Consider the following 16,717-nt stretch of genomic DNA (forward strand, 5'->3'; position numbering starts at 1 on the left):
GTTTGTTGGGATCCGATGAATATTGAATACTTTGTCAAGTTGATTATCAATCTATCATATATGTGTTGTTTATGTTCTTGCATGCTCTCCGTTGCTAGTAGAGGCTCTGGCCAAGTTGATACTTGTAACTCCAAGAGGGAGTATTTATGCTCGATAGTGGGTTCATGCCTCCATTGAATGCGGGACAATGACAGAAAGTTCTAAGGTTGTGGATGTGCTGTTGCCACTAGGGATAAAACATCAATGCTTTGTCTAAGGATATTTGTGTTGATTACATTACGCACCATACTTAATGCAATTGTCTGTTGTTTGCAACTTAATACTGGAAGGGGTGCAGATGCTAACCCGAAGGTGGACTTTTTAGGCAAAGATGCATGCTGGATAGCGGTCTATGTACTTTGTCATAATGCCCTGATTAAATCTCATAGTAATCATCATGATATGTATGCATCTCTATTTGTCAATTGCCCAACTGTAATTTGTTCAACCAACATGCTATTTATCTTATGGGAGAGACACCACTAGTGAACTGTGAACCCCGGTCCATTCTTTTACATCTGAATACAATCTACTTGCAATCATTGTTCTCTACTGTTCTTCGCAAACAAACATCATCTTCCACACTATACATTTAATCATTTGTTTACAGCAAGCCGGTGAGATTGACAACCTCACTGTTACCTTGGGGCAAAGTATTTTGATTGTGTTGTGCAAGTTCCACGTTGGCGCCGGAATCTCTGGTGTTGCGCCGCACTACACTCCGTCACCAACGACCTTCACGTGGTCCTTGACTCCTACTGGTTCGATAAACCTTGGTTTCTTACTGAGGGAAAACTTGCTGCTGTACGCATCACACCTTCCTCTTGGGGTTCCCAACGGACGTGTGCATCACGCGTAACACCGGCCTATGGGGGGGCATGGCGGCCCTCCTCGGCTCCTCCTTTTGGTTGGCTCCTTCTTCTGGAGAAATAAGACCTTCGGTGTAATTTCCATCAGTTGTTGATCTTCAGAAATATTGCATTCTGACGATGCTTTTTCTAGCAGAATCCTGACTCCGGTGAGTGATTCTCCAATAATTATGAAACATGCAAAATATGTGAAATAATATAAGTATCATCTCTAAATATGAAATATATCAATGAATAACAGTAAATTATGATATAAAATAGTGATGCAAAATGGACGTATCAACTCCCCCCAAGTTTAGACTTCGCTTGTCCCCAAGCGAAACTGAACTCAGTAAACAAGACCACATGTTTATGGAGTGAAGAGTCAATAAATAAAATACGGACAAGAAGCATCACATTAATTCACACAAGACATTCTAGTGAACAACTTCCTCATAGAGATTGCAACACAATTACTTTCTCACTACTAAATATCAATTGTTGCCATCGGATATCAACCCATGATGACAAAGATGTAAAAGATTTCCATTTAATCTATAGTACTATCTCGATCCATATTACTTAATGCTAAATGGATGTATCTACAACTAAAATGTGTCTAGATATATCTATATTAGCGTCAAGTAATATGAATCGACATGATACCATTGTTTCATTCTACATTACTTTTCATACAAATACAAATGTCTAACCATGATGAGTGCGAACTTGGTCACACTCCGGAGGATGAGCGAGCTCGCGCGCGAGTGCGCTCCCGCGGGCGACCCGCCGGACCCCCCTGCCGCCGCTCCTCCGGCAACCTCGACGCCCTTCTCTGAGCCTAGCACTAGCCAGCCCACCCCACCCACCTCCTCCGCCGTCACACCTGCGTCTAGCCACCCGTCACCTGCCTCTCCGGCCGCCCAGGAGTCTCCGGCCGGCCCTCGCCCGGGGTTCCGCTGCTCCAAGCTGCCGTGGATGCTCGACGTCAACCCGGCGGACCTGCCTCACCCCTTCTCGACACCGGGGGACGCCTTCCTCCAATTCTGCTTGGAAAATTTCAGCTCCCTGGTATGTTCCTCCGTTGCCCCTGGATCCAAGCTTTTTGCGCCGTTCCCGGTGCTCATCGCTGCGGCTCCGGACAACACCCCGCCCCCTTCCTGTTCTTTCATTCAGCATGTGCTTCAGTTTTGGCTTGGTTCCTCCTTCGAAAAGCTCTTAGTTGTGCCGATAGACGACCACCGCTTTAGTCTCTTGGTAGCTTCCCGCGCCCTTGCTAGCTTCATCGTCTCCCTCGCTGGCATCCGCCATGGCCAGCAAACCGTGCTGTTTTCCCTCCCAGGTCAAACTGCCAACCTGCTCCAGCCCGTCTCGGCGTTGCCCGGCCCATCGGATCCCTCTGGCCTGTCTGGCCGCTCTGCGCCTTCTGGCCCAACTGTGCCAGCTACGTCACCTGGCCCATCTGCGTCTGTGGCGTCACCTGGCCCGCCTGGCTCGGCCCGTGGTCAACCTGTTAACCAGGGTCAGCCAAACCCTACCCGTGCCCCTGCCTCCCTTGTCCGCTTCCACTCCTCAGATTCCTCTGACCCCGCTCCACCTCGCTCCCGTCCACGGGCTCGCCGGCCGCTCCCCTGCATCTCTCTCCTCAGTCCAGGAATCCTGCCCACGCCTGCCGGCCCGCTGCCATGGCTGGTTCACTCTGCCATAGAGATGCTCTGCCCCCTTTCCTCTCCCAGCTCTCCACAGCTCCCGATCGCACCGCCGGCCTCTGCCCCCTTTCCTCTTCCGCCCCGCCTCTCCTCCACGGGTCAACTTTCCTTCCCCGGGGCCTTGGAGCTCTGTGCCGCCGGAGATGGGTGGCCCTGCCCCTCCTATTCCCAGGTGGCAGCCTCCCCTTCAAAGCCATCCCCTCCTCCACCTCGGCGCCCTCCACCACCGCTCAGTCCTTCCACTCGCCGTTGCCACCGGTGCCTCTCACCCAGTCACCTCGTTGCTGCTTGCCGTGACCCGATCTGCTGTCGCCGCTGTCGCTGCTCCGGCCACATCGAACGTACGTGCAAATCCCCCCCTTTTTTCCCCTTTCTGCTCCGCCGTCCCTCTCTCATTTCCCGTCTTCCCGCTTCAGATCCTGCCCCTCCATGGCCGAGCTGCCCATGGACGATGAGCTGCACCTGCTGCCCCAACCCGCCGCTCCCGCTAGTGCTGCGGTTGTTCCGGCTCCCCAGCGCTGCGCCCTCTGCTTCGACTCCGGGCATCACCGCTCGATCTGCCGCCTCGCTGTCCCGGCGGCAGAAGAGGTGCTCGACGATGAAGAGGAGGAAGATCCAGAGGAGCTGATCTTCGGCGACGGCTCCAGCGACGGCGGCGGCGAGGCGGCGGCGGATGGTGGGGACGATTTCATCCCCATCATTGATGCCGCGGACTACCTCCCTGCCCCGGCTGAGGACGCTGAGCTCCCGGACGCTGAGGACTTGGAAGATCCGCTGCGGCCCGACTCCATCGACGTGTTCATGCCTCCTGTCACTATGCAGCATTTTGACCACCTTGCTTATGCCTTCGTCAACCCACCTCACCAAGCACCTGTTCCTCTCATCCACCAGGCCGCCATCCTCGGCTGTGGTCCACACCGTGTGTCTCTCCTGTCCTCCTCAAGGGGCGCCAGGCTCGCTGTCTTTGCCACCCACCATGACAGGGAAAATGCGGTCATCAATGGCCCTTTCCTTGGCAGAGAAGCTTCTGTCCACTTCGAGCGCCATGATGAAACTGACAACCGTTTCTTGTTTGGGCATGATAGCATGGCGGCCCTTGCCATGGAAGACTTCCCTATGGAGCAATGGTGCCGTGATCGCATCACTCACTCCTCCGGCCCTTACGCCAACCCACACTCTATTGACCCAATCTGCCTCACCGGCCTTGAATACCCCGTTGTTCTCTCCACCGTCAAAGCGGAGACCCTCCACGACATTCCTCTCTCTCTTGCGGTCAAAAACCACAGTGGGGTGGGCACTTTCAGCCGCATTACCATTATTGGCTTCGAGGATCTCCCCGCCAGCTCCCACCCACCCTCTGATCCTCCCTCTGACTCCGATCTCTCCACCGAGGATCTCTCCCCTGTCCCGGAAGCCTTCTCGGACGAAGATGATGTCGTCCTTCTCGAGGGTGGGCACCCTTATGCTGAGGTCATGGAGGTCCTTGGGGTGCCTCCTCCTGCTGTCCCACATGCTGCTCCGACCAGCGCAGCTCCTGCTGCCTCCATTGTCGACCTGGCTCTCGCCAACGCGCCTCCGCTGCCAACCGTCCCGGGTGAGCCCCTCCGCTCCAAGCCCAAGGAGGTCGTCATCAAGCTCCGTATGGGCTTCTTCGAGATCTTCGTCTTGGGCTCGCTGGGCGAGCGGGCCCACTACTGCCTGCCCCTCCGCCGGGCTGCTCCGAGCAATGGCTGCAAAGGCCTCATGGTGGTCAACTTCTCTGCTGCTTCTGTGGGCCTGATCCACTCCATCGCCACGGTCGGGCCACAGAAACTCCTCACCCTCACCGCTGACATCCTCGCGCTCGGCCGCCCTTGCGTCCCGGAGGTGGTGGCTCCGCTCGCCTCCGCGCTCTCCCTGGTGTCTGGTGACGGTGGACCGGACAGCCCCGTCATCACCTTGGATGCTGGCAGCTCCCATGAGGAGCAGCATGAGCTGCTCGCCGCCACCTTTACCTTAGAGAGCGCTGCTTCGCCCTCACCTGTTCTGGACGACGTCGTGGCTCCGTCCCTTCTGACTCCTTCGGCTGCTTCGCGTCACCTTCCTCTTGAGCTTCACGGGTCCCCTGTCCGGGCCACCATCTGGCACCGGCCAACCTCGAGGCTTGGGGACAATCGCCGCAGTTCCAGGCTCAACCGCGGCGCCAACTATATCTCTATTGTGGACCGTGCCATGCAGCGCAAGAAGGAACTCCGCGAAGGAGATGGGTGTAAGCCGCCGCCGCGCAAGGGTGAGCTCCCGACTGACGAGCTCATTGCGCTCGCCATGGAGGAGAGCTCCCCCCTCCCAGACCGCGACGTCTTCTCCTTGGCTACTACCTGTGACATCCCTGCTTTGGAGCTTGACCAGGGGACCGGTCCAACCCCGTCGCCGGCCGCGTCTCCATGATCGGCCTCCCCAGGACTTCGCCTCTACGCTCCGTCTTCGTCATCATCCAAAGCGTGCCCAGCTCCAAGGGCCGGTGTGGCTACTGTGCTATCTACCTTAGGCTTCGCTCTGCCCAGCTCGTAGCTCACTGTTTCTTTTCATCACCGCTATCTTTACTTTTCCCTAATCAGGCTGTCACTCTTGGCCTTGTAACCGTAAACTGTTTTAGACTTAAGCTCTGTACCTCTGTTCCCTCATGTATCTGCTTGTTTCCGCTTAATTCTTATGTCGTATCAACCTTGCTCAATGTTAGTTAAGCTCCTCTTCGAATCCTGCAATGTTCGTGGTTTGGGTCGGCGCCGCAAACGGGACGATGTTCGTGCTGCCATTGAGTCACACCTCCCCTCGGTTCTCTGTCTTCAAGAGACAAAACTGCAAGATGTTTCAAAATTTCTGGCCCCTAGCTTCCTCCCCGCTTCTCTTCGAAACTTTGTCTTCAAACCCTCTGTCGGCGCCTCTGGAGGTATCATTACCGCTTGGAATGATAGCTCTCTCGAACTTCTTGATCACACCATAGATGATTTCTCCCTGACCACACACTTCGCCTTCCGCTCCGACAACCTTCGCTTCACCATTATCAATGTTTATGCCCCCTGCACGCACGACCTGAAACTCTCCTTCCTTAACTACCTGGAACAGATTGTTGCCCCGTTTAACTACCCCTTCGCCATCATGGGGGACTTTAATCTTATCCGCTCCCCTGTGGAGAAATCTTCAGATAATTTCAACCAAACTGAAGCTGCCTGGTTTAATGATTTCATCAACAACTCTGGCCTGGTCGAAATCCCTCTCCTCGATCGTCAATTTACGTGGTCCAATCAACAAACCCCTCCTGTCCTTGCTCGCCTTGATAGAGTCTTTGTCAACTCCTTTTGGACCACTGCCCTGCCTGACACCACCTTAACCTCCTCGGTCCGCCCTACGTCCGACCATGTCCCCCTCCACCTGGAGGCCTCCTCCAAAGCTCCCCGGAGCACCATTTTTCGCTTCGAAAACTCTTGGCTCTCTCATTCAGATTTTCCCACCATTGTCTCCTCTAACTGGGATAGTGTCGATGACTCCCATATTACCCGTCCTCCCGTGGCTCGTCTTTGCCTTCGGCTTAAGCACATCCGCTCTGCAGCTAGAGCTTGGGCTCGGGATCGAAAGCTCCCTTCGGTTTACCTTGCCAACTGCCGGACGGTCATTCTTCTCTTTGATCGCCTCGAGGAATCTCGCCATCTTTCTCCTCTTGAGGGCCGCCTTCGTCAGGCTGCAAAACTTCGCCTCAGCAACTTGAATGCTGAACGTGCTGCCCATCGCGGCGTCAGCGGGCAAAGATTAAACATTGTAAGTTTGGCGACGAAAACTCCCACTACTTCCACCTCTGCGCCTCCGGGCGTCTCAGGAAAAACCAAATTAAGGTCCTCGACGACGACTCTGACCACCGTTTTTTCTCCCATGAACCTAAAGCCTCTATCCTCCACTCCTTCTTCAAGGATCTTTTGGGAACCCCTAGGACCTCCTCGGACTCGCTTCCCCTGGCCTCTTTGGTCGCTTCTACGTCCTTGGACTCCTTTCAGGCTGCCTCCCTCGTTCGGCCGTTCACCATGTCTGAACTGCGTGCTGCTGTTTTCTCCATGGATGAAAATTCTAGTCCTGGGCCGGATGGTTTTGGGCCGGCTTTCTTCAAAAAGAACTGGGACCTTGTCAAACAAAACCTCCTGGACTCTCTCCATGAGTTCCATTCTCTCCAAACCGACCTTCGTCCAATCAATAAAGCTTTCATGGTTCTCCTACCTAAGAAATCTGGGGCCAATAAACCTGAAAACTTTAGACCTATCTCTCTTCAAAAGTGCTGTCTGAAATTCCACTCCAAATGCCTCACCCTTCGACTTCGTCCTCTCCTGCCTTTTCTTGTCCACCCCGATCAAACGGGGTTCATTTCTGGCCGTTCTATCGCTGAAAACTTTGTCTATGCCGCCGACATTGTTTAGTCTTGTCACAAACGGCTGGCTCCGGCTGCGGTGTTCAAGCTGGACTTCCGGAAAGCCTTTGACTCTGTTAGCTGGGAAGCTCTCGACCGGATCCTTCTTGCCAAGGGGTTCCCAGACCTATGGCGCCAATGGGTCAATCTTCTTAATCTCTCCAGTCAAACTGCTGTGCTCCTAAATGGCATCCCAGGTAGATGGATCCAATGCCGCCGCGGGCTTCGTCAGGGAGACCCTCTTTCGCCTTTCCTGTTCAACATTGTTGCGGATGTCTTACAACAGCTTCTCCTCCAAGCCTCCCACGAGGGGCTTCTTCTCCACCCTCTTGTCGACGATCTCCCTTGCCCTATCCTTCAGTATGCTGATGATACCCTCATCATTATCAAAGCCATCCCGGAGCACGCGACAAATCTCAAACGCCTTCTTGATGACTTTGCCGCTGCCACCGGTCTTGATATCAACTTTCACAAAAGCACCTTTGTTCCCATTCATACCGAGCCCGCCACTGCCATTTCCATTGCTACCGCCTTTGGGTGTGCAGTCTCCTCCTTTCCGCAAACCTACCTTGGTCTCCCTCTATCCACCCACAAACTTCGGTTCTCTGATTTTGCCCCCGTTATCTCTAAGAGTGACATGAGGCTGGCTGGCTGGAGAGGCCGCTCTCTTCCCATTGGCGGCCGCCTGCTCCTGGTCAACTCAGTGCTCACTGCCATGCTCTCCCATGCCATGAGTTCTGGCTTGCTTCCTAAGGGTGTTGTTGAGGCCATTGATAAGCGGAGGCGCGCCTTCCTTTGGACAGGGGAAGACTCCTGCTCCGGTGGTCAATGCAAAGTTGACTGGACGGATGTCTGCGCCCCTAAAGCTTTGGGAGGTCTGGGAGTTTTATCCATCCAGGCGCAAAATGAAGCCCTCCTTTCCAAGTTCCTTACCAAACTGCACTCCAACTCCTCTGCCCCCTGGGCTTGCTGGTTTCGCCGCTGGTATGGGTGGACAGCAAATCGTGACCTGGGAGACCCTTGCTCTCGGGCCACCCCCGTCTGGAAAGACATCGCCTCTGGTCTTGCCACCTTCCGCTCTGTCACCTTTGTCCGTATCCAGGGGGGCGAAACCACCGCCTTCTGGCATGACTCTTGGCTGGGGGACACCTCTCTCTCCCATCGCTTCCCTGCCCTCTACTCTCATGCCACTAGGACTAACATCTCTGTTGCCTCGGTCTATCTCCTTGGGATCCCCGCCTGCCTCGCTCCTCGCCTCACCACTGTTGCCAGTCAGGAGCTTCTCTCTCTTTCTACTGAGATTGACACCATCCCTCTCCTTCCAGGGGTTCCAGATATTAGGCTCAATCGCGCCACTAACAAAGAGCTTTCGAATAGGGACCATTATGCCAATTCTTTCAGGCACTTGCTTAATGACGAACAGGCTAAGAAAGGGTGGAGGAGCTTTGCCCCCTTGAAATGCAAGATCTTCCTCTGGTTGGCGCACCGACGGCGCCTCCCCACCAACACAAGAAGGTTCCGCCACAACCTCACCACCCTGGCCACTTGCCCCTCCTGCATGGAAGACGAAGACGTTGATCACCTGCTCACAAGCTGCCCCAAAGCTTCAGAAGTCTGGATTCATTTCCAGACAAGTCAAAAACCTGCGCCGCACTCACTGCAAGCTATGCTCGGATCCTGGTTCTGCTCCGCCAAAGACGCGACTATCTCCATGGCCATTGCCTGGAATATCTGGAAGCGACGAAACTCCAAGGTCTTCAACAATATCGCTGAGCCGCTCCCCCTTGTAATTCAGAGATGTATTTCAGACATTAGACTTTGGGCACAGAGGTGCTCAAATGTTGACTCTCGCTCCACCCTCCTTTCTTGGTGTAATAATTACGACCCACCCCCCCCCCCCCTCTCTCTCCCGTCTTCCTCTAAAATCTTTGTAATGAGCTAATCTGTAACACCTGTTGGTTGTTGATATAAAGGTTCAGGCTGGCGCAAGCCCGCCGTAGTCACAGTCAAAAAAAAAAATGAGTGCGAACTTAGACATCAACCATTTAACGACGGTGAGGTTGCTTATTACACAAGATTGCAATGCAAAATTTCAACATGTGTTCTCCTTCCATTTCCTTACCACCTCCAGAAGTGAGTCGTGGGATATGCCACTCGGAGCCAGCCCACTCCTCGCAGCCACCTGAAGCTCCACTACCTTCTTTCGTGCCGCTTCACCGTCCTTGCCGTTCATCATATCATTGACGACCTCTGCAATGTCTTCTCCAAGTATCAACCCTTGTGCACCTCGAGACTTTGGTCTCATTGCTACCTTTATCTCTTCAGAGAGCATCACAGCGTTCTGTCTCTGCTCCGCATACAGAGGCCATGCAATCAGCGGCACGCCGTGCATCACGCTCTCGAGAACCGAGTTCCAGCCACAGTGCGTTACCATGGCACTCGTCGCCCGGTGGCCGAGGACCCTGACCTGCGGGGCCCACGACGGGACCACCAGGCCCACCTCCTTCGTCCTCTCGAGGAACCCTAATGGCAGGAACTGCAGCGGATAGTCCTTGCTCTTTGCCCCGTCGTAGTAGTTTGCACCAGGGTCGTCCCCTCTGTCAGTGGGACTCCTCACGACCCACAGAAACCGTTGCCCGGAGAGCTCCAGCCCGCGCGCCAGCTCGTCCATCTGCGCCGCGGGCAGCGCGCCTCCACTGCCGAACGAGATGAACAGCACCGACCTGTCTGGCTGCGCGTCCAGCCACTCCATGCAGCCTGTGGCGTCCTCGCCGTCGTCTGCCCGCCGTATCACCGGACCGACCGGGTACACCGGCGGGCGCCACGGCTCGCTCCGCCGGAGCACCGCGGCCGCGCCGGCCTCCATGGCGTCGAACGTGTTCACCAGTATCCCGTCCGCGTCGCGGTACCTCTCGCCGTGGTGCAGCATCCACCGGTAGGCGTCGCTGGTCCTGTCCTGGAGCGGCTGCAGGATGTCGGCTCCCGGCACGGCCACGCACCCCGGCAGCCTGACGGGGTCCGGCAGGTCGCGGAACTCGCCGCCCGTCTCCGCGTCGAGGCGCGGGAGGTGGAGCATGAGGGAGAGCATGAGCAGGTTGGAGGGGAAGAAGAGGTACCCGGGCACGCCCGCGGCGCGCGCGGCCGGGAGCGTGTCGGCGCCGAAGAGGTCCGCCACGAAGGCGACGAGGTTCTTGGTTTTGCCGATGTCCGCGAGCAGGGCGGTCATGGCCGGCACGGACCGCTGGGCCTCCACGGAGAGCAGCGTCTCGATGGCGGCCCCAGCCGCGACGAGGTCGTCGAGCGGGACGGCCGGGAGCAACGCGCTGCCGACGGCTGGCGGGAGGGAGGCCAAGAATTCGCGCTGCGCCGCGGAGTCGGAGCTCGCGTAGGCGAAGACCGTGGCGGTGAAGCCGTGCTCGGCGTGGAGCTTGCGCGCCAGCTCCGCCACCGGCACCACGTGGCCCATGCCCGGCGACGAGAGCAGCACGACGTGCGGGGCGCGCGCGTCGTCGCTGTCGCCCGACATCGTGGCTGCCGTGCCATGGACGGATGGGTACGACGGGGCCATGGTGGTGATCTGCGTGGGTTGATTTGGTACTATTTGTGGATGTTGGACGAGTGAAACGAGAGAGCGGATTGCGCTATATGTAATGGGCAGATGAGGCAGTGGTTGCTCGGTCTATGGAGATAACGACGTTTTGATCATGCTCTCATCGATCACGATATATCTGGTAATCAATTGCTTAGTGGAATTCGACGATTTGGATGAGCTGCTGTACGATAGTGGACATTATAGTATGTAGGACATAATCTTTGGGATCAAGCTCATAAGATCAGTTGCATATATAAGTATATAACAAAGAAATCGGTGCTAAAAATATAGATAGATCGAAATTTTTGCATCCTGACGACCATATGGTTTCGCACCCTGAAGATACTGTACCATTACCAGATGAGTTGCGTGGGTTGATTTGTTATTTGTGGATGTTGGACGTGGGAAACGAAGGAGCCGATTGGAGCTATATGTAATGGCACGGTATGTCTGTCCTTGGATGGATTGATTGATTGATTTCTTCGCCCGAAGGGCAAATGTCAAATGAGGCAGTGGTTGCTCGGTCGATGACGATAATGACATGCTGATCATGCTCATCTAGATCACGATGTGTGTGTGGGAGATATATATGCAGATTAATATAATTGCTTAGTGGAATTTCACGATTCGCATGAGTTGCTCTACAGCAGGTTTGACATGTCACCCATCCGGACTGATAGCGCTATAATATAGTGGGCATTATTGTACACACCTGATGATCCTATATTAGTTCTGCATAGGAATCTTGAGGATCACGCTCATCAGATCAGTTGCATATATAACAAAGTCATCGGTGTTAAAAATATACATAGATCGAAATTTTCGCATCCTGTCGAGATACTTATAGCCCAAGAAAGTCCATCACCATTCTCTATCAGAAAAGTCAATTGTCGCAACCATAAGGTTTCGCATGGTTTGGCTAATTTTGGTATTACTACTAATTTTATTCATAAGTGCTCGACGATAATTTTATTCCAGTTGTTCTCTCTTTTCATTTTATTGGTCAACGGAGCTTGATATGTTTGTACTCAAATGATACTTGACAATAATATGACCGTGTAGATGTCGGGTGGTTTTGCTGCAACGTTGCAAAAAAAAATTGTGAATGCGTTGATGTTTTGTTGTATTGTTTCTAGGTTAATTGGTTGGGTAGACACCACAAGTATTTGCCTATTTGCACTAAAGGGAAGCATATTATGAGTGCGGTGATTGAGGAAAAAGTACCACATAATCTTTCCATGCAGTATGGGCCCGACCTCCTCGAGGTGAGCTGAAGCTTAATGTTGATGGAGCTTTCATTGCCTAGTTTAGAAGCGCGGTCGTTGGTATATATGATGTTGCGACAGAGCAATAAATCTGTTGTATACCTAGGTTGAATATTCGTCTTTGTTCTTTCACGCTGGAGGCGGAGCTGCAAGCATGCATGGAAGGGCTTCATTTCGCCCTTGATATGAGCTAGGGACACATCATTGTTGAGACATGTAGTTCGGAGTTGGTACTAATGGTGATGAGCATGGATCACATATGGGAAACGAGAGAGCGGATTTGTGCTGGTGTTGGATCGATTGATTGATTTCTTCGCCTGAACGGGAAATGAGGCAGTAGTTGCTTGGCCAATGACAATAATAACGTGATGATCATGCTCATCAAGATCACGATGTGTGTGGGATATATATGTAAATTAATAACTTCTTAATGGAATTTCACAACTTGGATGAGCTGCTCGACAGAAGGCTTGACATGCCACTGATCCAGATTGAAACCACTATATAGTGGACATTATTGTACACCTGCTGATCCTATATTAGTACACTGCTTATGAATGTTTAGTATCAAGCTCGTCGTATCAGCAACGAAGTCAGCACGGGTAAATAGAGAGATCAAAATTTGTGCACTCTCCACGAGATATAGCCCAAGAAATGAAAACACCATTCAATCTTAAATAGGTCAATGGTTTGGCTAATTTTGGTAGGACCAGATGGAGAAAGAACCCATGTTTGGTTGCATTATACTCGAGGTTGGGTAGCACTACGGATGCAAAGTTGTGTCCGGTCCGTGCCCCTTCATAGGCTAAACCACTTAGGTTAGTTGTAACTGTTGGATAATTAGGCAGAATTTCCATGATTAATTCCAGAATATAAAACATGATGACAGCAACTACTAACATGTGAAACTCGAACATACTAGATGCATTAATCAACATGAGTAGCAGCAGCGCAAACGGTAAAGCATCCATCGCTAAACAGATCGAGATATGTCGCACGTACCGATCTGGCGGAGGTGGCGGTGGAGGTGTAGCAGACGATGTCGCAGCAGTAACGTTGTTGATGACAACGTTGTTGACGACGGGGACGACGGGTGAAGTAGACGGCGTTGAAGACGACGGTAGGCAGCACCGCCCGACTTGGACGGAAGGCGACCCGTGATGAAGAGCTTGAGCAGTCGCGCAGAGCGCTTCCCAAAAACCTAATTCGCCCTCTCCCGTACAGGATCGCAAGGACGAGCGGTTCCGGAGACCTGCTCTCCCGTTCGCCGATGCACGTCGGCTCACGGGATGGAGTAGGCTACGATGGCGGCGCAAGCAGAGAGAGGTGGAAACCCTAACTCGTGTATTGGATGTGTTTCTGCGGTAGCCGGGCAGGAGATTATATAGGCTCGGGAAACCCTACGCAACGTGGGCCACGCCCACGTCGCACGAACGTTTCGAGTCGGGTTACAGATAGCCCACGATCCGGGAGCGACCCGAACCGACTAACTGCGACGCGTCCATCTAGGACTCTGTTCGTTTTCCTGAGCTGCAAAAAGTAAGGAAAGTCTCGGCTCGAGGCTCAATCCACTCACCACGAGCGCGGCGCGCGCGTCGTGACGTGTCGTGTCGAGTCGAGTCGAGTCGAGTCGAGTCGAGACGAGCGAGGAGGAGGAGGAGCGCGCGTGTAACACTCCTATTCTCACTCACTTACTAGTGGTGGAACAACCCACCTTATAAGGTGGTCTAACTTCCTCCCACCTTTCCATGTGGGACTAAACTTCCCACCTATTGCCACTCCCTAGTGAGCTACCACCAACTTGGGCTCAAACTCACATGGCTGCCACTATGTGGGCTTTGAGATTTATAGGAAAAACTGAAATCTAATTTGGGCCACTAAAAGTGGGCCCAATATTTCAACAATCCCCCACCAGATCTCAAATCCCCATTTAGAGATTTATCAATACTCGCTGCTTGTTTATATACCAGTGTTTCAGCGGAGACTGTTAAGTTGAACTTCCGCCTAGAACCTTAAGCTACATCCATTCACACTTGAACAATGGACTAAGCCTTGAATTGCAAGTTTTGCGTGAACAGGGTTTCACTCAAAGTCATGACCAGTACATGGCTGCCGCGTAGCCTACCCCGCGGGTGAAGCATATACGTCATACTTCATGGTCTCTTCATGAGTTTACTAGAGATCACCCAAATCTCATAGATTGCGACGTTTAACAATCGGACTCATATAGGTGTGTTATTTCAAGAATGCTCTGTAGGACAGCACCTTTGCTAAAATAGCCAACATAAACACATTAAGGCTTGTTGCCAACCTGCCTTACAGCAATTGAGAGTTGTGCATCTTCACATAGAGAGGGTTACATAATACTCTCCTCAATTAAACCACTAGTTTGTTCTTCCCAGGTCCTAATTCACGGGATCTCCGATCACAAAGGTTGGGTTACCACTATGGCATAACATCAACGGGTCTCAAACCCATCTCCGTCGATGCACTTTCTATCACATTACGTGATAGTCCCTTTGTAAAGGGATCTGCCAGGTTTTTGTCTCGTTTGAATATATGTAACAGCTTATTACTCCGGAGTTTCGCAATTTCTCGACAGACTTCAAACGTCTCTTGACGTGTCTTGATGACTTCGCGTTATCCTTAAAATTGTTCACTTTGACAATTACAGTTTGATTGTCACAATTCAAAAGGATTGCATGAACAGGTTTTTCAACCACAGACAAGTCCATCAAGAGCTCACGCAACCATTCTGATTCAACAGTGGTTGTGTCTAAAGCAGTAAGTTCTGCTTCCATAGTTGACCTCGTCAAGATGGTTTGTTTGCAAGATCTCCATGACATCGAGCCACCTCCAAAGGTAAATACATACCCACTAGTGGCCAACTACATCAGTGATCCAATTTGAATCACTATATCCTTCAAGCACAACTGGGTGCCCTGAATAGTGAATCTCATAACTCATTGTACCTCATAGATAGTGCATGACCCTGTCAAGTGCATGCCAATGATCTGTACCCGGGTTTGACATGAACCTACTCAACTTGCTAACAAGCAAAAGAGATGTCGGGTCTAGTCGCGCTCGCTAAGTACATGAGTGAGCCAACGATCCGAGAATATCTCAATTGATCTATGGCAATCCTCCTGGTTCTTGCGTAGTGTCACACTGGGATCATAAGGTGTTGAAGAAGGCTTGCTATCAATATAGCCGAACCGGCTCAAGATCTTCTCAACATAATGGGACTGCGTTAGAGTAATCCCACTCTCGTTCTTAATCAGCTTGATGTTCAGAATTACATCAGCTTCTCCCAGATCTTTCATATCAAAACTCTTTGACAAGAAAGACTTGACCTCGTGTATTACTTTCATGTTTGTACCAAAGATCAGAATATCATCCACATACAAACATAGTATAACACCTTCGCCCCCACCATGGCGATAGTAAACGCACTTGTCAGCCTCATTGACAACAAAGCCTACAGAAGTTAAAGTTCTGTCAAACTTCTCATGCCATTGCTTAGGTGCTTGTTTCGGGCCATATAAAGATTTCAGCAACTTGCACACCTTTCTTTCTTCACCTTTTACTACAAACCCATCGAGCTGATCCATAAAGATTTCCTCTTCCAACTCTCCATTAAGGAAAGCTGTCTTTACGTCCATTTGATGAACGATAAGACCATAGGAGGCAGCCATGGATAGTAGTACTCGAATGGTGGTGAGTCTAGCGACAGTGTGAATAGGTGTCGAAGTAATCTTCGCCTTCTCTCGTGTGTAGCCTTTCGCTACAAGCCGCGCCTTGTACTTTTCAATAGTACCATCAGGTCTTAGCTTCTTCTTGAACACCCATTTGCAGCCTACAGGCTTGCATCCATGGGGTCATTCTGACAACTCCCAAGTTCCATTAGAAAGAATCGAGTCCATCTCATTATGGACAGCTTCTTTCCAGATCTTCCGCATCCGGAGATGCATATGCCTCTGCAATGGACGTGGGAGTATCATCCACAAGATACACAATGAAATCATCACCAAAGGATTTTTCAATCCTTCGTCTCTTGCTCCGTTTAGGAGCTTCATTGTCATCCTTCTCAGTTACATTCTCATGTGATTGTTCAAAATACTCATTAGATGTACTAGACTCAGGAATTATCTCAGTAGAAATTCTAGCAATGCTATGCATATCTTTCATAGGAAACATATTCTCAAAAAATGTTGCATCACGAGATTCCATAATAGTATCAACATGCATATCGTGTACCTCGGATTGAACTACTAAAAATCTATATCCTACACTCCGAGGAGCATAACCTAGAAAGATGCAATCCACTGTCTTTGGTCCAAGTTTGCGCTTCTTAGTAATTGGAATATTGACTTTCGCCAAACATCCCCATGTGCGCAAATACGAAAGTGATGGTTTTCTCCCAGCCCACTCCTCGTAAGGGGTTTTATCTTTATTCTTGTTAGGAACTCTATTCAGGACATGACATGAAGTCAACAAAGCCTCCCCCACCATGCCTTTGATAAACCAGCAAGTGGCTAACATGGAATTCACCAAGTCAGTCAGCGTGCGGTTTTTCCTCTCGGCAACCCCGTTTGATTGGGGTGAATAGGGAGGCGTCCTCTCATGAATAATGCCATGTTCCTCACAGAATTCATCAAAGATTTTAGGAAAATATTCACCACCACGATCCGACCTAAGACGCTTGATCTTTCTCTCTAGTTGATTTTCAACTTCGGCTTTATAAATTTTAAAGTAGTCTAAAGCTTCATCTTTAGTTCGCAACAAATAAACATAGCAGAATCTAGTCGCATCATCAATCAATGTCATGAAAT

At 51.5% G+C, this 16,717-nt stretch overlaps 1 protein-coding gene across 1 annotated transcript; it reads right to left on the reverse strand.

Annotated features, from left to right (window-relative positions):
* Positions 1–1,417: 1,417 nt before the first annotated feature.
* On the reverse strand, positions 1,418–10,689 carry LOC124691311 (hydroquinone glucosyltransferase-like). Its single transcript, XM_047224585.1, has 2 exons — positions 9,058–10,689; positions 1,418–1,615 (listed from the first exon to the last, which is right to left on the reverse strand). The coding sequence occupies exon 1, from the start codon at positions 10,594–10,596 to the stop codon at positions 9,121–9,123; it is 1,476 nt and encodes a 491-aa protein (XP_047080541.1). The 5' UTR covers positions 10,597–10,689; the 3' UTR covers positions 1,418–1,615; positions 9,058–9,120.
* Between the last annotated feature and the right edge of the window lie 6,028 nt (positions 10,690–16,717).

This window comes from Lolium rigidum, chromosome 2, assembly GCF_022539505.1.
Source record: "Lolium rigidum isolate FL_2022 chromosome 2, APGP_CSIRO_Lrig_0.1, whole genome shotgun sequence".
Lineage (NCBI taxonomy): Eukaryota > Viridiplantae > Streptophyta > Magnoliopsida > Poales > Poaceae > Lolium > Lolium rigidum.